This window comes from Helianthus annuus, chromosome 3, assembly GCF_002127325.2.
Source record: "Helianthus annuus cultivar XRQ/B chromosome 3, HanXRQr2.0-SUNRISE, whole genome shotgun sequence".
NCBI classification, from domain to species: Eukaryota; Viridiplantae; Streptophyta; class Magnoliopsida; order Asterales; family Asteraceae; genus Helianthus; species Helianthus annuus.
Genome location: NC_035435.2, coordinates 96235006 through 96257687, shown reverse-complemented (window position 1 = coordinate 96257687; position 22682 = coordinate 96235006). Strand labels below are relative to the sequence as shown.

The following is a 22682-nucleotide window of genomic DNA, read 5'->3' as shown; positions in this document are numbered from 1 at the left end:
ATTTCTACAGCTTAAAGTTAACTAGTTATTGTTGGTACTAAATAATTTATTTCTAAAATAGTTACTTAATTTTTTATTAAGTTCATTGATTATTTTTCCAATTAAATGATACACATTAATAACCTAGTTTTGAAGTTTAATATACAATTTATGTAAAATAGCAAAAAAAAAAAAAAGAAAAAAAAAACATACCTTTTTATATTTTGAAAATAACCTAATTTTTAAATTCTTATAAATTAAGTTAACATGAATGAAGATAAAATGCAAGGACCAAAGTTGAACCCATGTAAATATCTGTCCAATTTATATATGACATCAACCCATATTAAAAAAAAAACTAAGTTAGAAACTGTAAAACAACTTTAGTGTTTCTCAAGACTCATGTATATTGACGTATACCTTACTTTTTTGAAACAAAATTCGACGAGCTTATCTTTAAATCACGTTTTTGTTACATCTAAAAGATTCCCTCATTAAATTTTGAAATATGTAATCATTTTATATAATTTCGTATCATTTCATCTAAATTCGTAATGCTCCTCGGTTTCATTACATTATATATAAATTCGTAACGCTTGTCGGTTTCATTACATGATATATAAATTCGTATCATTCCATATGAATTCGTAACGCTCGTCGGTTTCATCACATGATATATTATACCTATAACAATGACATAAAATAAAAGGTGTTTTTTTTTTTTGTTTGTTGTTGTGTGTGTATAATGAGATGGAACACTATAATTAGATTGTTCTTATTTATGATTAGTTTATGTCTATATATAGGATGAGATAAATAATGTAAGTTACATATGACACATGTAATTTTAAGTATTATAGATAAAGAATTAAGAGAATCAGATAAGCAACTTTTCTATTTTTATACAATTGTCTAATCTCTATACATGACCAAATATATTATGGTTTCTTTGTTTTAGCGATAAATTAAAAATGATCTTTTTTTAATAAAAAAAGGTAAAATCTATTTTGCCTAATGCATGTTTCATATGCTTTAAGCACAGCTAGAAACTGAGATGGCCGTAGATATAAACAAAATTATGTTACAAATTTGTTTTAGCCTAGAGTGAAAAACGGCCTATTTTGTTCTTTTCTGGCACCACCACCTTATAAATGAACTTTATAGTTTACCATCTTCTTTAACACACCTCTATTTCTTAGCATATATTATGGATAAAAGGGATGGTCAGGAAGGGTTATTTAGGAATACTATACGGTGGGCTATGGCTAACAACTCCCATGGTGAAGACAAATCTGGAGGTGGTAAGAAGTTGCTCAACTCAAGCAAAAGTGTTGATCATAGCCAGATGAAGCAAGCGGATTCAGGGAGTGGCAGCCAAAAGGTGGCCGCGGTAGCTGCTAATGGTGGCAAGAAGCTGAAGAGAAACACGGGTGGTTTTCGGATAAAGAGAGAGAACAACCAGGAGAGTGACGGTGAAGACAAGAAAGGAACCGGAGATTTGCAATCAAGTGATCATGCTAAACATTTATGGACTGAGAAAAAGAGGAGAAAAAAGATGAAGAATATGTTTCAAGAACTTCATGATTTACTCCCTAAACAAACTCCTAAGGTAATTTACAATTGTTATATGTCTATGATGATCACATCAAAGGAGGCTAAGGCGAATTTAAAAATTTAATCGATGTTGCAACAACGCGTTAAAATGGATAAAAGAATTACAAATAACAACTCTTTCTACACATTAAGATTTTATCCAGAGTTTATTTCTTTGATTTAATGTTTAATACTTGCAATTTAGTTATTTATCACTAGTTCCATATTTTTCCCAAGTATGTCACTCTATTGTAAAAACATAAAAGAATTTTGGAGATGGGTCCATTGAGATCCGCCTCTATATACTACGGGGTAAAACCCTACTCAGACCCTACCTTTTTGTGAGATTTTTAATTGGTACATTTGTTAGTTATTTCAGGCAAAATTGCTTACAATAGTGGATGATGCAGTAAGCTATATCACATACTTGCAACAGATCCTCCAAAAGCTCGAGACTCAGAAGCTAGAGAGGTTCAGTTCTCCATCAACAAACACCAGTGTCACTTCATTGATTCATCCACACAAGCTTATTGCTGAATCGTTTTTAGCCAATGGGAGTTCATCAACCGGTCCCTCACACAACGCATCGTGTCCCAATTTTGGCCAGTTTTCCTTCCCTCTGTGTTCAAAACCAGGTTTTCAAACATGGGCTTCGTCTAATGTCGTCTTGAATGTGTGCGGTCCGGATGCACATATAAACATTTGTTGCTCTAAGAAGCCTGGGTTGCTTACTGCTATTTGCACCGTGTTGGAAAAGTGCAAAGTAGACATCATTTCCGCTGATATTTCTTCTGATGAGTCTAAAAGCATGTTCATGATTCATGCTCGTGTGAGTAAAATTTCATTTTTTTTTGCCTATAATTCTCTACATCTAAAATTTCGTTATTTTGGATTACCAAAACAAAAGGCGTTGGCTAAACATACCCCAATTCCCTAAATTTTCAACGTACCACCGTGAAAACATCAATCGAGAGGAAAATTACCGATTTGATAACTTGAATGGGGATACGACAAGTAAAAACGAAAGGGATGGATACATTTAGCACTCGAAATAAAATAAAAAAAGTTACTGTAGTAATTAAATGACTCATCCCGCGCTTACAAAGATTATTACAATTTTTTTAAAACAAAAAACCGGTTAACAGTCGTTTTGTTGTCAAATTTATTTTTATTAACCGTGTTCATGCTACTTTGATTAGGTGAATGCTCCTGATGATTTGGTGGCAGCTTTTTCTTATGAAGAGATATACAAGCTAGCTGCACTAGAGATAATGTTTTTGGCTAACTCAGTGTGCTCATAGATCTCATCAAAGGTTCTTACGTTTGAGTCAGAAAGAAAATATATGGTTGTTTAGCCAGTTATGTTTAGCAATGGGTATGTAAGTCCATAACATTTTATGTACCGGGAGTGTTTGTGTGTTTTTATATGTTTTATGATTGTCTAAACCTTTTATGGTTATTTTAAGTATGCTCAGTTTATCTTTTATATAATTTTTATTTTGGATTTATAGAAATTGGATTAAACGAACTAGAGAAGAAGATGAAAAGTAAAGTATACAAACCCAACCGTAAATAAACTTAAACAAACAGTAAAAATTTAAAAAAAAAAGATATACACAAAAATAAACTTTGAAGTTTAATAAACAGCTTTAAGGTAAAATAGCAAAATATAATATTCAATATTATGAAAATACCCTAGTTTTTAAATCCATTTCAAAACAAACGCCTACAAATATGTTTTATTTTATGTAATGACCAAGGTTGAACCAATATATATTATCTTTTCATTTTATAACATCAACCCATATTAAAATAACTAATATATTTAGAAACCAACTTTAATCGCTCCAGCTTTACCCTTTCTTTTTTGAGGAGCAACTAAAACTTTATCATAAGAATTTTATTGAGAGATTGTGTGATTCTAATGTAAGAGATATAGTTGTGTAATTGTGTTTTGTTAAATTTCTTGCCGGCCCTTTTATATACATATAGTTTCCGTTCAAAAAAATAAAATCAACAAGATCCGCTCTTTAAATTTTGAAAAAAGGTAATCATTTAATATAACTCTGTAACGCTTGTCAGTTTCATCTGTAATGAGTATATTCTTACCTGTAAAACAAAGAAAATTATACCTAAAAAAAATTTTAAATTCATAAATTTATATGAAGGTAATCATTTAATATAACTATGTAACACTTGTCAGTTTCATCTGTTATAAGTATGTTCTTATCTGTAAAACAAAGAAAATTATACTTATAAAATTTTTAAATTCATAAGTTTATATAAAATGATTACATACTTCCAAATTTAATGTTTTACACTTGAGTATATATACATTTTGTTTCGGGTTTTGCATTTTCTTGTTGGCCCATTGCTATACATATTAAAAAATTAACAAGATCCGCTCATTAAATTTTCAAATTTATAGTCATTTAATATAAATTCGTAACGCTTGTCAGTTTCATGTGTAATGAGTACATTCTTATCTGTTAAACAAAGAAGATTATATTTATAAAAAAATTAAATTCATAGATTTATTTGGATACATATATATACTCAAGTGTAAAACATTAAATTTTGAAGTATGTAATCATCATATAAATTCGTGACACACGTCAATTTCATTATACATTGTTACTAGTAAAAAAACAATATATTTATATTCATAAATCGTTCATATACTTGTGTACACACATAAAAATTGGTAATCATCTAATATAAATTCGTAACACTCGTTGGTTTTTATCTATAATGACTACATTCTTATCTGTAAAAGAAAAAAAAAACATTAAATTTATAATATTTCGGTATACATAAATCGTTTTAATATGTATATATATAGAGTGTAAAACAATACGAACAATGTAAGTTATATACATGACATGTTATTTTAAATATTCTTTTGTTGTGTCAAACATTTTTTGGTTGCTTTAAATGTATACATAAATCGTTCAACTATTTATATATATATATATATATATATATAGAGTGTTAAACAGTACAAACAACGTAAGTTACATACGACACATGTTATTTTAAATATTCTTTTGTTATGTCAAACCTTTTATGGTTGCTTTAAGTATGCTCAATTTATCTTATACGAAGTAGTAAACAAATCATCATCATCATACTCAGTATATCCCACCAATACGAAGTAGCAAACAAATATATAAAGTTATAGTAAGTATGCTCAGTTTATTTTATAGGAAGTACTAAACAAATATATAAATTTATAGTAAACAATAAATCGTTTTGGGATTTACAAAACTTCAAATATTTGACCATTCGTAATGACCAATGCCCTCTAATGATCACAACGCCCTTTAAAAATGTGTAATGGTTAACGCCCTTTAAATCATTATTTTTCATTTTTTCCCTCTTCAATAGGCATTATGCTAAAAACGTCCATTCCTTTTTATGCCCATATAATGCCCACGGGAATGAAATTGTGGGGTTATTGTCACACCCCGATTTCCACGTGTATCACCGGTGGGCCCGGTGGGGGATTACCGTGACGTAGTTGGCAACAATATAAGTCAAACCACAATATATGAATGGACAGCGGAAGCATAAAGATAAATATAATTCAACCATTTACTGTAATATCCAATTGTATCACAAGTAGTTGAATAGTATCCACAGGATGGATCAAATAAATAAAAATATTGTTCAACAGATAGACATCAAGCTTGCGAGACTTCCTTAGATGCTAGGGAGCTACTACCAGCCAATTACGTGTAGTACCTGCACTTAATCTTTTTGGGAAAATACGTCAGTTTACACTGGTAAATACAATCAACTGACTCATTTTGTAAAATGGTTGAAAAATTGGTTTGGATGCACATGGCATAAACATGTTTATTTAACTTGGGAGGATTATTTAAAAATTATAATCTTGTGAACGAATTATATGTTCCTTCTATGCGTTCAGTAGCCCGGATCCTGTCCGGGTTAAAGATCAATAAACACACCACATTTGCGTAAAACCGAGGTGGGTAAACCATCGGCTACATCTTTTAATAATATAGACATAATACCGGGTGTACGCCTACACCCGACTGTCAAGGTCGTGGCCATTTCTTCGAATGATGCCAAGGATATCCGGGACATGGTCATTAACCCCCCAAAGGCTTTTAAGTAACAAGACTGTTTAAATGAGCCGATCAAACTATTCAATTAACCACCTAAGCGATGGAATTATTTGATGCTCAATCAAGCGGTATTTTATATACCGTAACCCAAGCTCGTATAAGGGAAAATAAGTTAAAAGTATTTACCTTTGCAATGTATTGTCCTTATTCGATTAAATCACAAATATCTTTTACTGGGGCTCCTTATTCTGGAACGAAGGTTTAAATTAACCTATTAGAATCCTAACGGGTCTTTATATTAGCCGTAGCCTAGACCGGTTAGTTTCGAAGGATAGATACGGTTTAATCGCGTGCAAGGAGAAAACCGAGAATGGAATGTGATTCTGACCCAACAAGTTCGGAGACTTGTTTTATACGGGTTTAATATTCACACTCTGGATTTTGGGGTCAAAACGATATGATTTGACCCGTATCGGCTAATCTATGTAAACTAGTTACATAAGCCGAACCATTCGCGCAATAGGCGCAACGGGTAACCGTAGGAGTCCTACACTGTTTTCCTAAGTCAATATACTTTAAAGAGGTTGTGGTATCAGTAGGATACCTTCCAAAATGCCCGTAACGAGTTTTAGTTCATTATACGCCTCGTAGGGGTTTTTCCGGTCATTTTAAAGACTTTAAAAGGGATTTCTGAGTTCTACAGGAAACCTGACTTTCCCGATCAGTCTAATAAGTTTAAAATATCTTATTTATTGTTTAAAATCTGTAGCAACTGGAATCGGGTCAAAAGACCTTGTAGAACTCGAGTTTTGGCCGAAAAGGGCATATTCGGTATTTACCGAACCGTAGCCATAACCGCAGGTTATGAGCAGGTTAAAATTAATTAAACATCTTTAAAAATCCCAAAATATTATTTCAATACAGTGGGTAAAAGTTCCGGTGACGAAATCTTGGTTTTGGTAGGCGCTATGCTAATTGCGCCGTTTATTACAAAAGTTTACTTTAATTGCGCTTTTTAGCATAACTCCTATTCTAGACCTCGGATTGACGTGAAACTTTAAGGACATGCTTAGAATTTAGTAAGCATAGTCATGGTCCTTTCACGTATCCGAAATACTCGTTTTATTTTGAAAAGGGCGTTACGGTCAACTTTTTAAGCAATTAACGGAAACGCGTAAAAGACTCGGATAACAACGAACCGGTCACAGAGGGTTATACCATCATGTAACCTGGTCCTAAGAGAGTCCTAAGGCATATCTACATTGCACTAAAACGGGTCAGAACTGAAGTCAAAGCAAAAGTCAAACTTTTGCGACATTCGGCTCCTAACCGGGTCAATATAGCAAATGGCCGAATCAAACGAGTTTAGACAAGTTTATATATTTAATATCATGTTTTATGATCATCAAAACAGGTTTCATAGCATATACATTACAGATTATGCACAAAATCGCAAAATGACTTTCTGTTGACTTTTTAAGTGCACGTTTGACTCGACATTCGACATAGTTAGAGTGGTGATCAGTGGGAACCCTTTTAGAGGTTTATTACCCACATAAATACCAACACATAACCACTTTTAATTCGACAATTCACTGAACCATTCGTGAGTTATCGCAAAGTCAATCGTTAGTTACGACGGATTGACTTTTCGGCTAAACTAAGCAAAAACAAAACCATAAAAGGTTTGGCATACTTACAGAGACTTGTGCACAACTTAGAATGATAAGAGAAAGCTTTGAGAGCTCCAAGTATGATCAGAAGAGGGTGTTTGAGGTGTGTTTAAGTTGTGAACATTGAAGGTCTATTTATAGTGCAAGAAATGCTCTTAGATCATCACACATTGGTCTACAAGTGATCATGGATGATGGGCAGGTGTCCTAAGGTGTTATGGGTCGAGTAGGGGGCGCCCATGACTCTGGAAAACCCATCCATAATTGTCTTGCCGCTTAAAAGAGCCAACAGCCATATTTCTGTCGCTGGGCGTCGCTTACGGACCGTATGGCTTAGGCCTTGCGGTCCGTAAGCCTGTGGCGGATCTAAATCAATCATGCGCTCCCTTACGGTCCGTAAGGCATGACCTTTACGGTCCGTAAGGGGTTAAGAAACAATCTTTTTAAATCTTTTTACAATGATTACCAAAATCTTGGTAATTAATAACCTGACCTTTCGGGTTTGAAGGGGTAACTTTGCGATATGGACCTCGGTTAATTACAATTAAGGACCTCGCGTTATTTACCCGTGTTGTTAAGCCCCCGGATAGTTTACTTATTATCCGAGAAGCCTTAATTTATATAGTTGACGCTTTTAACCCCTCTCGTACGAATTTGGTCATAAGTTTCTCGTTTTAAAACGGAACTTCGCGGAATTTATATATTATATTCTAGTGAGCGTATTATACTGTTACAAGGCTTCGGGTACGTCAAAGGGTCACTCAGAGGTATAATTAAACATGTTGACACAGTTAACCCCCGCAGCTTGTAATCTCTCACTTTCTTCCGCGTTTCGCTTCCGTACGATCCATGATTTATTCGTTTTAAGGTACGAGCATCTTTTAGGGTTACTATACAGTATACTTACCCTTGTTTGACATTTATAACCCTCGAATTTACATACTTTCAAGGTTTGTCAATATTAGTCCTTTATTAAATATTAAATGCCACGTGTAAACTCAAGACACGTGTCAATACATTATTGGACTCAAAATTTCGAGGTGTTACATCCTCACCCCTTTAAAATAAATCTCGACCCAAGATTTACTCAAACAAATAGGGATATTTCTCCTTCATCGTGGATTCAACTTCCCACGTGAATTCAGGGCCTCTTCGAGCATCCCATTTAACTTTAACTATCGGTACATGTTTTATTCGGAGCTTTTTCACCTGTCGGTCTTCAATCGACAAAGGCTTCTCCACAAACTTCAAGCTCTCATCTATATGCACATCTGTGTGTGGGATCACCAATGATTCATCAGCGAAACACTTCTTTAGATTGCAGATGTGGAACACATTATGAATTCCATTGAGCTCTTCTGGTAAGTTTAATTTATAGGCAACCGACCCGACCCGTTCGATAACCTCAAAAGGTCCTATGTATCGCGGGCTCAGTTTACCCTTCTTACCGAAACGCATCACCCCTTTCCAGGGTGATACCTTTAGTAACACTTTTTCACCTACCTCAAAGTGAAAATCCTTACGCTTCGGATCAGCGTAACTTTTCTGCCTATCACGGGCACCTTTGAGACGTTCCCGGATCTGGACAATCTTGTCCGTTGTCTCGAAAACTATCTCTGGTCCTGATAATTGGACCTCTCCCACTTCCGCCCAACAAACAGGCGATCTACACTTCCTACCGTATAATGCCTCGAAAGGCGCAGCCTTTATGCTGGTATGGTAGCTATTGTTGTAGGAGAATTCGATTAGGGGTAAGTTCTTATCCCAACTACCACCTAAATCGATAGCACATGCTCGCAGCATGTCTTCTAACGTTTGAATAGTACGCTCACTCTGACCGTCTGTCTGGGGATGGTAAGCCGTACTAAAGTTCAAACGTGTGCCCAAAGATTGTTGAAAACTCTTCCAGAAGTGAGACGTGTATCTCGTATCTCGATCAGAGATAATAGACACAGGTATGCCATGTAGGGCGGCAATCTTATCAACATATAACTGGGCCAATGTATCGGAGCTATAAGTCTCCTTGATGGGTAAGAAATGAGCTGACTTAGTCAGTCGATCGACTATAACCCATATTGTGTCGTTTCCTTTGCTCGTTTTTGGTAACTTGGTGATAAAATCCATAGTTACACACTCCCATTTCCATTCAGGAAGTTCAGGCTGTTGTAGCAAGCCAGATGGCTTTTGATGCTCAGCTTTGACTTGCGCACAAGTTAAGCATTTGGCTACATAAGCGGCTACAGACTTTTTCAAGCCTATCCACCAATAATTTGCCTTTAAATCCTGGTACATTTTATCTGCTCCAGGGTGGACACAATATTTGGAGCTATGGGCTTCCTGGAGGATAACATCTCGTAGTCCTCCATAAATAGGAACCCATATCCGCCCATTCAATCTCAAAAGTCCATCCTTATGGAGAGTCAACTGCTCCTCAGTTATTCCTAATTTTTCCTTAGGATAATTAGCTTCCAACACAGCCTCCCGCTGTGCAGCTAATATCCTTTCGATCAAGTTATTCTTTACTTCCATCCTCCTAGCATTAATTCGGATGGGTTTTATCCTTTCTTTCCGGCTCAGGGCATCAGCGACTACATTCGCCTTGCCGGGATGGTACCTGATCTCACAATCATAATCATTCAAGGTCTCCATCCAACGGCGTTGCCTCATGTTTAGTTCCTTTTGGTTGAACCGATGTTGAAGGCTTTTGTGATCTGAAAAGATCACAAACTTGATTCCATATAAATAATGCCTCCACAGTTTTAGTGCGAATACAACGGCACCCAGTTCCAAGTCATGGGTGGTGTAATTCTTTTCGTGCACCTTTAACTATCGTGAAGCATAGGCAATCACTTTGCCTTTCTGCATGAGCACACACCCCATGTCTGTGTGTGACGCGTCGCAGTAAACTACGAACTCTTCGGTACCTTCCGGTAGCGTCAACACAGGAGCGTTGCTCAGCCTTTGTTTCAAAATATCAAAGGATTCTTGCTGCTTAGGGCCCCAAATAAACTTTTCCTTCTTCTTGGTTAGAGAAGTTAAGGGCGCAGCAATCCTTGAGAAATTTTCAATGAATCTTCGGTAGTATCCTGCCAATCCCAGGAAACTACGGATCTCTGTGGGCGTCTTAGGCTCTTGCCAATTCATGACCGCCTCTACCTTAGCGGGATCCACCTGGATACCACTTTCACTTACGACATGTCCAAGAAATTGGACTTCTCGTAGCCAGAATTCACATTTAGAGAATTTGGCATTGAGTTTCTCGTGATGCAGTAATTCGAGAATACATCGTAGGTGTTTCTCATGGTCGGCTTTATTCCTTGAATAGATAAGGATGTCGTCGATGAAAATGATGACAAATTTGTCCAAGTACGGCTTACAGACGCGATTCATGAGATCCATGAACGCAGCCGGTGCATTTGTGAGCCCAAAAGGCATCACTAGGAACTCGTAATGACCGTAACGAGTTCTAAATGCTGTTTTGTGTACGTCTTCATCTCTGACCTTCAACTGATGGTAGCCCGACCTCAAGTCGATCTTTGAGAAATAGCTAGCCCCTTGCAATTGATCAAACAAGTCGTCGATCCTTGGCAGTGGGTACCTATTCTTTATTGTGACTTTATTGAGTTCACGATAATCGATGCACAGATGCATCGATCCGTCCTTTTTCTTCACAAACAGGACAGGTGCTCCCCAGGGAGACGAACTAGGCTTGATGAATCCTTTTGCTAACAGTTCATCCAGCTGGGTTCTTAATTCCTTCATTTCAGTCGGTGCTAGCCTGTAGGGTGCTCTAGCAATGGGAGCTGCTCCAGGAATGATATCTATCCTGAATTCCACCTGCCTATCTGGTGGCAACCCAGGTAGGTCTTCAAGGAAAACTTCTGGATACTCCTAAATGACAGGAATGTCTTCTATCCTTGCTTTGGATTCTTCAATAATCACTTGTGCCATGTAGATGACACAACCTCTTTTTGAGCACCTTGAAGCATTGAGCATAGATACGTTCTCGGGCAACCCATACCGCATATCCCCTCGAATGGTGAGCGATTCGCCAGTCGGGGTCTTTAGCACAATTTGTTTTCTATTGCAGACTATCTGGGCCTGATTGTGCGCTAACCAGTCCATGCCCAGAACGATGTCAAAACCAGCTAGATTAAAGGGAAGTAGAGATAGAGGAAAAGAATGGTTCTTAATGGATATCATACATCCCTCTAATATAGTGGAGACGGTCTCTACAGTGCCGTCTGCTAGCTCTACTTCGTACTTTACATTTAGGGTTTTAATAGGCATGTTCAACAGTTTGCAAAATTTTTGGTCTACGAAGGATTTGTCAGCGCCTGAATCGAAAAGTACTCTTGCAAATATATTATTCACGAGAAAAGTACCTGTTATTACGTTGTCGTCTTGCAGGGCTTCCTTCACATCCATTTTGAAGACTCTAGCGTTATTCTTTTTGGGTTCTTCAGTCTTCTTGGCGAACTTGGGGCAGTTGCTCTTGATGTGCCCCTTCTCACTACAGTTGTAGCAGGTTGCGTCCTTGATCTTCTTACAGTCCACAGTTTTGTGGTCTCTGGACTTGTACAGTCCATAAGCATACGTCTTTGACTGTGACTGTGAGTTCGACCCAAGCCTGCACTTCCCGAAGTGGAATTTCTGGCAGTTCTTGCATTTGGGCTTCTCTCCTGATTGTTGCCCATCCTTTCTTGACTCGCCCCCTCTCTTGCCATCACCGTTTCTACGGTGTTTCTTTCCTGACCTTCGCGAGGTATCATCCTCACATTTCCTCTTTTCGGCCTCTTTGTTCCTCTGCGATCTCAGTCGGACCGCGTCCATCGTGAGGGACAAAGAGAGGTCGGTCACAGACCTGAAGGTCGTTGGCCGAGAGGCCTTCACACTAGCCTTTATTGCGGGTTCTAACCCCCCGATAAAATGAGCAATCCTCCTTAGTTCCGGGGTGACTAGATAAGGTACCAAGCGAGACATCGTATTGAAGCTCGTCAAGTAGGCCTGGCAGTCCAGATTTGTCATCACCAATGACACAAAATCGGAATCTATCTTCTCCACCTAATGCTGAGGGCAGTAATTTTCCCTGATGAGAGAAACGAATTCCTCCCACGTCATGCTGTAAAGCATAGCTTTTCCTGAGGCCTGAACCAGCGCCCTCCACCAAGCTAGGGCCTCGCCCTTAAATGACTGTGACACAAACTTCACTACATCCCTTTCAGCGCAGCCACTGATGTCCACAACTGTGTCCATCTCATCCAACCATGTCATACACTCGACGGCACCCTTCTCTCCCGTAAAGTCTCGGGGTTTACAAGATACGAAGTACTTGTATGTGCAGCCCCTTGCACGGGAAGCATCAGTATACTCCCGTTCGCGACGAACACTATTTTCGTTTGACGAGTGGTTGTCGTCGTCTTTCTTGGGCTTGGACGAGTGGTTATCGTCGTCCTTCTTAGGTTTGGATAGTGGTTTGCTGTGGGTTTTTGAGTGTGTCTTTGGCTTTGATGGTGGTTTGGAAACTGTTCTGCTTCGGGATTCTGTATATTGTCGATCCAGAGCTGCTTGCACAGCATTGTCGACAAGAGCCTTGAGTTGAGCGCCCGTTAAATTTATTTGGGCATTATCATAATCATCTTCATTTGTATGACTACTTCCTCCATTTGGATTCGCCATAGTAGCTTGTATCTGCTGCAGAAGACAATGAAAATTCTATTTAGGAGTTTATTATTGTCTTTTATGGCAATTCATTAACCATGGTATTGAAGACCATATCTGGTTAAGTTGTTACTCACTTTACATTTAGGATTTGAACATACTTATCCTAATCACAATTAATATTGCTAGTGGCATAAAAGCCTAGTCACGAGGACGTTATTATAATATTAGCCGAGATTTCAGAGAATCACGGTATGAAGGTTTGAACCGTAGTTCTTTTACTCCTTCTGACAGGGAGTCTTAAACCACCACTGTCTTTTGCCTTATCATGACAATCTGTTTGGCCCATAGGCACTACATCGCTTATGGATGTTTAATAAGTGATCATCTTTATTGATGATTTAACCCATGATTTATTTTATCATTTATTTGGGCTTTGGAATCCTTTAAGGGATTCTTGTATAAGAATGACGTGTGTGACTTTAACGAATCACATCTGTCATGATTTGTTAACATGCTTACAAAGGTTAACATGAAATCAGAATCTTTTAAATTAGGTCTTACCATCTTGGCCGGATCTTAAAAGACACCTGGCTAGGTTTCACTCTGAAGATTCTTTATTTAGGCAGATCAAATTAAAAGGAATGGTTTTGATTTATTTCATATATAGTGATAACAAAATGAAATTCATAATATAACATTCCATAATTTTAATACGATTACACACCGCCCTGAACAGGACTTTTAAATAGTACATACCTACATAGAGGTTTAAAACAAGAGACAAGCCCACGCAGGGACTAATATAAGATAAGTGTCCATGCAAGGACTAGAAGGTAAGTCCACGTAGGGACTGAAATACGATAAATGTCCACGTAGGGACTTCTTTTTAAAATAACATTACATTAGAACATACATAAGGACTAATGGTCATGTTTCTTCTTCTTGCCCTTCAGTGGGTTTGCTAAGCCCTTGAGGAATCCTCGGTGGCTCTTACGTTCTTCCTCAAATTCTCTCTCTACATGGCTCAAACGGTGGAGTATTTCTTCTTGTTCGGGGGGAGAGAAACGTGGTTGTGGCGCCTGTTGCGGAACTGGAGGTCTGGGAGGTGCTGGATACCCATGAGCTGAGTAGTCCGGTGCTCCCATGTTCCCATGAGCTCCGTCGGGATATCGTGCATTATACCTGGCCGACACCACATATGGGTCGCGCTCATAGTTGTAGTTGTAATGCGCTTGCGATGACGGTTCGAACGGGTTGTAAGCCGTTGGACCCGTGTACGCAGGTATTGGGTGGTCATACCCAAATGGTGGCGAAGTTGGTGCAACTGGTGCGGAGTTCGCCTCCTGTACAGGACTTGAAGGTCCTTCTTCTTGTAGTGGTGGGTAGTGGCTACTACTAGAGTGTCGAGGGGTGCTGAAGTGGAAATCCCCTCCTCCTCGTGTGGACATACGGGCATTTGTCCTCCTATGCCTTGGCGGATCAGGCATTACTGGCTGTGCCGGTGGCGGAGGTGGTGGCGTAACTGCCAAGAAATGTGGATACTCGGAGGGATCTCACGGATGTTGCGGCTATTGTGATAACTGTGGCATATGGTACCACTCGTGTTGATTAAACAACGCCATGAAGCTATCTGGTCCCTGATAGGGTACACCATGGAAGGATGACCCATCAGAGATTTCTATTGGGTGCGTGGGCGTACCACGAGCAGGTTCTGTCGGATCAGTATCCTCGTCCATATGATCTTCAGAGAAGTGATCTTGCGGCCCTAATGGAACAAAACCTGAAGGTTCCTGGATGTAGTCAGCTGGATTAAACTGACCTCTGAAGTATGGAGTAGGGTCGTCAAAATTTCGGTGTGATACCGAACGCTGTAGAGGTATGAAGGAGGGTTGCGGGTTGTTGGGGTCATTCTCGGAATTTGGCCCGAATGAGTGCTGGTATGATGGCGTTGAGCTATGCGAGGTGGAATGCCTCGCAGGTTCATAAAGGTCTCTCTTCGCCTTTGCGGTTCTTCACTCCTTGTGGTCGAAGGAGCTCGCGTATTTGAAGGTCCGGCTTCGTGATCGTGATGTGTAACGATCTCTCCTCTGCCTCTTCTTCCCCTTCCTCTTCCTCGGAATATCACTGGCGGCATATTTCCTGCTTTCAAAACTTTAAATAACAGTAATAAAAGAAAAAGACAAATTTGGAATAACAATTCGAATTTGTCCTATGTTCTTGTCTAGACTCAAGTATGTGCAATTGTGTCACTGAGATTAAACACATTAGAATAGTGTTTAATTCACTCAATGTTGGCTCTGATACCAACCTGTCACACCCCGATTTCCACGTGTATCACCGGTGGGCCCGGTGGGGGATTACTGTGACGTAGTTGGCAACAATATAAGTCAAACCACAATATATGAATGCACAGCGGAAGCATAAAGATAAATATAATTCAACCATTTACTGTAATATCCAATTGTATCACAAGTAGTTGAATAGTATCCACATGATGGATCAAATAAATAAAAATATTGTTCAACAGATAGACATCAAGCTTGCGAGACTTCCTTAGATGCGAGGGAGCTACTACCAGCCAATTACGTGTAGTACCTGCACTTAATCTTTTTGGGAAAATACGTCAGTTTACACTGGTAAATACAATCAACTGACTCATTTTGTAAAATGGTTGAAAAATTGGTTTGGATGCACATGGCATAAACATGTTTATTTAACTTGGGAGGATTATTTAAAAATTATAATCTTGTGAACGAATTACATGTTCCTTCTATGCGTTCAGTAGCCCGGATCCTGTCCGGGCTAAAGATCAATAGACACACCACATTTGCGTAAAACCGAGGTGGGTAAACCATCGGCTACGTGTTTTAATAATATAGACATAATACCGGGTGTACGCCTACACCCGACTGTCAAGGTCGTGGCCATTTCTTCAAATGATGCCAAGGATATCCGGGACATGGTCATTAACTCCCCAAAGGCTTTTAAGTAACAAGACTATTTAAATGAGCCGATCAAACTATTCAATTAACCACCTAAGCGATGGAATTATTTGATGCTCAATCAAGCGGTATTTTATATACCGTAACCCAAGCCCGTATAAGGGAAAATAAGTTAAAAGTATTTACCTTTGCAATGTATTGTCCTTATTCGATTAAATCACACATATCTTTTACTGGGGCTCCTTATTCTGGAACGAAGGTTTAAATTAACCTATTAGAATCCTAACGGGTCTTTATATTAGCCGTAGCCTAGACCGGTTAGTTTCAAAGGATAGATACGGTTTAATCGTGTGCAAGGCGAAAACCGAGAATGGAATGTGATTCTGACCCAAAAAGTTTGGAGACTTGTTTTATACGGGTTTAATATTCACACTCTGGATTTTGGGGTCAAAACGATATGGTTTGACCCGTATCGGCTAATCTATATAAACTAGTTACATAAGCCGAACCGTGCGCGCAATAGGCGCAACGGGTAACCGTAGGAGTCCTACACTATTTTCCTAAGTCAATATACTTTAAAGAGGTTGTGGTATCAGTAGGATACCTTCCAAAATGCCCGTAACGAGTTTTAGTTCATTATACGCCCCGTAGGGGTTTTTCCGGTCATTTTAAAGACTTTTAAAAGGGATTTCTGAGTTCTATAGGAAACCTGAGTTTCCCGATCAGTCTAATAAGTTTAAAATATCTTATTTATTGTTTAAAATCAGTAGCAACTGGAATCGGGTCAAAAGACCTTGTAGAACTCGAGTTTTGGCCGAAAATGGCATATTCGGTATTTACCGAACCGTAGCCATAACCGCAGGTTATGAGCAGGTTAAAATTAATTAAAAATCTTTAAAAATCCCAAAATATTATTTCAATACAGTGGGTAAAAGTTCCGGTGACGAAATCTTGGTTTAGGTAGGCGCTATGCTAATTGCGCCGTTTATTACAAAAGTTTACTTTAATTGCGCTTTTTAGCATAACTCCTATTCTAGACCTCGGATTGACGTGAAACTTTAAGGACATGCTTAGAATTTAGTAAGCATAGTCATGGTCCTTTCACATATCCGAAATACTCGTTTTATTTTGAGAAGGGCGTTACGGTCAACTTTTTAAGCAATTAACGGAAACGCGTAAAAGACTCGGATAACAACGAACCGGTCACAGAGGGTTATACCATCATGTAACCTGGTCCTAAGAGAGTCCTAAGGCATATCTACATTGCACTAAAACCGGTCAGAACTGAAGTCAAAGCAAAAGTCAAACTTTTGCGACATTCGGCTCCGAACCGGGTCAATATAGCAAATGGCTGAATCAAACGAGTTTAGACAAGTTTATATACTTAATATCATGTTTTATGATCATCAAAACAGGTTTCATAGCATATACATTACAGATTATGCACAAAATCGCAAAATGACTTTCTGTTGACTTTTTAAGTGCACGTTTGACTCGACATTCGACATAGTTAGAGTGGTGATCAGTGGGAACCCTTTTAGAGGTTTATTACCCACTTAAATACCAACACATAACCACTTTTAATTCGACAATTCACTGAACCATTCGTGAGTTATCGCAAAGTTAATCGTTAGTTACGACGGATTGACTTTTCGGCTAAACTAAGCAAAAACAAAACCATAAAAGGTTTGGCATACTTACAGAGACTTGTGCACAACTTAGAATGATAAGAGAAAGCTTTGAGAGCTCCAAGTATGATCAGAAGAGGGTGTTTGAGGTGTGTTTAAGTTGTGAACATTGAAGGTCTATTTATAGTGCAAGAAATGCTCTTAGATCATCACACATTGGTCTACAAGTGATCATGGATGATGGGCTGGTGTCCTAAGGTGTTATGGGTCGAGTAGGGGGCGCCCATGACTCTGGAAAACCCATTCATAATTGTCTTGCCGCTTAAAAGAGCCAACAGCCATATTTCTGTCGCTGGGCGTCGCTTACGGACCGTATGGCTTAGGCCTTGCGGTCCGTAAGCCTGTGGCGGATCTAAATCAATCATGCGCTCCCATATGGTCCGTAAGGCATGACCTTTACGGTCCGTAAGGGGTTAAGAAACAATCTTTTTAAATCTTTTTACAATGATTACCAAAATCTTGGTAATTAATAACCTGACCTTTCGGGTTTGAAGGGGTAACTTTGCGATATGGCCCTCGGTTAATTACAATTAAGGACCTCGCGTTATTTACCCGTGTTGTTAAGCCTCCGGATAGTTTACTTATTATCCGAGAAGCTTTAATTTATATAGTTGACGCTTTTAACCCCTCTCGTACGAATTTGGTCATAAGTTTCTCGTTTTAAAACGGAACTTCGCGGAATTTATATATTATATTCTAGTGAGCGTATTATACTGTTACAAGGCTTCGGGTACGTCAAAGGGTCACTCAGAGGTGTAATTAAACATGTTGACACAGTTAACCCCCGCAGCTTGTAATCTCTCACTTTCTTCCGCGTTTCGCTTCCGTACGATCCATGATTTATTCGTTTTAAGGTACGAGCATCTTTTAGGGTTACTATACAGTATACTTACCCTTGTTTGACATTTATAACCCTCGAATTTACATACTTTCAAGGTTTGTCAATATTAGTCCTTTATTAAATATTAAATGCCACGTGTAAACTCAAGACACGTGTCAATACATTATTGGACTCAAAATTTCGAGGTGTTACAGTTATCAATCTCCTTCATACTTTTATAATGTTCATTACTCATAGTCTAATAGCTAGAGAAGAAGCTTAAATAAAAGTATATGAACAAAACCGTAAACAAACAGTAAAGAACATAAATGAACACGGTGAATAAAATTAATTTAAACAAAATAGATGATAAAATTGGATATAATTAAGCAAGTTATTATAAGGTAAAAATAAATAAAAGAGTAATTTGCCTTTTTAGTTCTGTGGCTTAACCACGAATGTCACTTCAGTCTAAATAATTTCCTTTTTCATCTGTGTTCATGAGGTTTCTAATTTTTCTTTTGCCAGTTTCGCTAATATCATCCAAAAAGTCAGTTAAATAGGGGTTTTCATTCTTTTTTATATCTAGTTTATTTATTATTTTTTATTTTTGAAAACCAAATAAAACCCACCCAACCCCTCCTTACCCCCTCTCTCTCTCTCTCTAGATACACATCCTCTCTCGCTTTGGAACACTAGCTACCGTCACAACATTGTCACCACCACCACCACACCAAATCAACACCACCACCTTACCTCTTTTATCCTGGAAAACCTGCATAGGGGTGAGCATATTTAGGGTTAACCCGAAAAGAACCGAGAATCGACCCTATAAAAACCAGACCTGACCCGTACAGATTCATGTATGTTAGTATGTCGGTTCCAGATTTTCATATATTTTCGAGTTGGGTCGGTTCCGATCCCAAAAAGAAACTAAACCCGACTGGAACTGATAGGCCGAAGTAACAAGTTAATATTGTCTGATTTAATGTCATCAATCGGGCTATGGCCCATTAGTGACTATCTCAAATTCCTTTTGACTTACAACTCCCAGAAGCATTGAATCTTCATTCAATTTCTTGATTTCTTGGTTGCTTGTTATGTGCTTCATTATTCAATTGAGGGCTGCTCAACGCTCCTTAACGAGGTATATGCTCTAATACTGAATCAATAGACAAGAAACATGTAATCCACAATTAGAGTCTAAATGATATAAATACAACAAACTGATATTATTACAAATTGTGTTTTCAACCTTCTTTTTAGTGTCGTTTTATTGTTGTTTAAATTTAGATGGTTCAAAACCAACTGATTGTGAATACTATTGTGTGGGACGAGTTTGAGAAGTTTTCTGACGAGGACGGGAATGCTAAGGCAAGATGCAAGCACTGCACGATGTCACAAGATCATAACATTACAAGCATTGAACTATACTTTTTTTCTACTTCTTAATGTCACAAGATCAAAAGATTACTGTTAGACAAGTTTGAGACCGTTGGTACAAGAGTCTATAAGTTTAGGGTTTGGTTTGCAATAGTTTTATAGTAAGAAGGGCTAAATATGTAATTCTTGTAAACTACAATAGTAGCGGCGTATTTAATATCCCAGCGTATTTATTAAATACGTTGTGTGGTCGTTGGCTATATATATCAATGAATGGAACCCTTAGTCTCCAAGTTTCTTGGACTAAGGCATTTAGTGTTCATCTTGTGTTGATTCTATGATATTGTGCTTGAATCTGATTATCCTGGATCTTAGATTGATTATATCATTATGGGATTCAAAATCAACATTGGTGGATTAGTTCTTGGTCAAGATTATTCATCTTCTACATGTTTTTCTTACTTTGATCATTCAAACACCTAATCAATAGGTGTTTGTGTGTTGTCAATCACTATCACTGTGATCCGAAGTTGATTTGGGACTCACAATTTGGTATTAGAGCCTTTGTGTTCTTCATTCACTGATTTTTGTTAAGATTTTCAAGGTTTTGAAGGTTTTTCAAAGTTTTCAAAGTTTTCAAAATTTTTGGACTCAAATGGCTTGATCTGGTGTGTTTAATGATTGGGTTGTTGTTCATCAGTGTTTAGGTAAACATTTGGGTCATTTTGATGCGAAATACCATGGTTTTTGATTGTTTTATTGTGATTAGAGGGTTTTTGTTCATACTAAAACCCTGCTGGGCGTATTTAATCTTGAAGATAGTGTAAGTTTGAAGCCAGCGTATTTGAGTTTGAAGGTCGCGTATTTGCAATTACGTTGGTATTTTATCAGTGTATTTGTGTGGTCAGCGTAATTAAGCGTCAGCGTTTTATCCAAATGCGACTTCTGGGTCAGTGATAAAGATCCTCAGCGATTTTATCATGGTGTTCGACGATTTTAGCCCAATCCTTGTGTGTGATCATTTTGTCAGTGTATTTGTTTTGTCGTTGGTCCAAGAAACAAGTTTCTCACGGCCAGCCTACTTAATAAAAATCAGCGTAATTGATTGTGATCTCAAAATTAATCCACCAGCGTAGTTGGTAAACATCAGTGTATTTGTGACCAGTATCTCAAAAACCAATGTATTTAATTTGCTGATTTAAAATTGAACTTAAAATCGAACCAAAATGTCTCCTAATCGACTTAACCCAATTGCACAAGCCGAACTTGAAACCGGAACCGTACCCCGACCTACAAAGTTGAAAGGATCAGCCGATTTTGGCTAGTTTTCCTTCCCTCTACGTTCAAAACTAGTTTTTCAAACATGGGATTCGTCTAATGTCGTCTTGAAAGTGTGCGCTCCGAATGCACATATAAACATTTGTTGCTCTAAGAAGCCTGGGCTGCTTACTGCTATTTGCGCCGTGTTGGAAAAGTGCAAACTAGACATCATTTTCGCTGATATTACTTCTGATGAATCTAAAAGCATGTTCATGATTCATGCTCGTGTGAGTAAAATTCATTTTTTTTGCCTATAACTCTCTAAATCAAAAAATTCGTTATTTTGGATTACCAAAACAAAAGGCGTTGGCTAAGCATACCCCAATTCCCTAAATCCTCTGAAAACATCAATCGAGAGGAGTATTACCGATTTGATAACTTGAATGGGGATACAAGTAAAAACGAAACGGGTGGATACATTTAGCACTCAAAATAAACGAAAAAAGTTACTGTAGTAATTCAATGACTCATCCCATGCTTATAAAGATTATTACAATATTTTTTTGAAAACAAAAAACCCGGTTAACAGTCATTTTGTTGTCAAATTTATTTTTATAAACCGTGTTCCTGCTACTTTTATTAGGTGAATGCTCTTGATAATTTGGTGGCGGCTTTTTCTTATGAAGAGATATACAAGCTAGCTGCACTAGAGAGAATGTTTTTGGCTAACTCAATGTGCTCATAGATCTCATCAATGGTTCTTGCTTGCGTTTGAGTCAGAAAGAAAATATATGGTTGTTTAGCCAGTTATGTTTAGCACTGGGTATGTAAGTCCATAACATTTTATGTACAGGTGCGTGTGTGTTTTTATATGTTTTGTGATTGCCTAAACCTTTTATGGTTGTTTTAAGTATGCTCAGTTTATCTTTTATATCATTTTTATTTTGGATTTATAGAAGTTGGATTATACGAACTAGAGAAGAAGAGGAAAAGTAAAGTATACAAACACAACCGTAAATAAACTTAAATAAACAGTAATAATTTAAAACAAAAAGATATACACAAAAATTAACTTTGAAGTTTAATAAACAGCTTTAAGGTAAAATAGCAAAATATAATATTCAATATTATGAAAATACCCTAGTTTTTAAATCCATTTCAAACAAACGCCTACAAATATGTTTTATTTTATGCAATGACCATGGTTGAACCAATATATATTATCTTTCCATTTTATAACATCAACCCATATTAAAATAACTAATATAGAAACCAACTTTAATCGCGAAAGCTTTACCTTTTTTTTGAGGAGCAACTCAAACTTCATCATAAGAGTTTTATTGAGAGATTGTGTGATTTTAATGTAAGAAATATAGTTGTGTAATTGTTTTTTGTTAAATTTCTTGCCGGCGCTTTTATATACATATAGTTTTCGTTCATAAAAAATCAACAAGATCCTCTCATTAAATTTTGAAAAGGTAATCATTTAATATAACTCTGTAACGCTTGTCAGTTTCATCTGTGATGAGTATATTCTTACCTGTAAAACAAAGAAAACTATACCTACAAAAATTTTTAAATTTATAAAT

At 37.5% G+C, this 22682-nt stretch overlaps 1 protein-coding gene across 1 annotated transcript; it reads left to right on the top strand.

Moving 5' to 3' along the window:
* Positions 1-1240: 1240 nt before the first annotated feature.
* LOC110931556 (transcription factor bHLH95) lies at positions 1241-21838 on the top strand. The gene is made up of 5 exons (XM_022174942.1): positions 1241-1588; positions 1952-2401; positions 2772-2861; positions 19744-19824; positions 21737-21838. The coding sequence occupies exons 1-5, from the start codon at positions 1241-1243 to the stop codon at positions 21836-21838; spliced, it is 1071 nt and encodes a 356-aa protein (XP_022030634.1).
* The last annotated feature ends 844 nt before the right edge of the window (positions 21839-22682 follow it).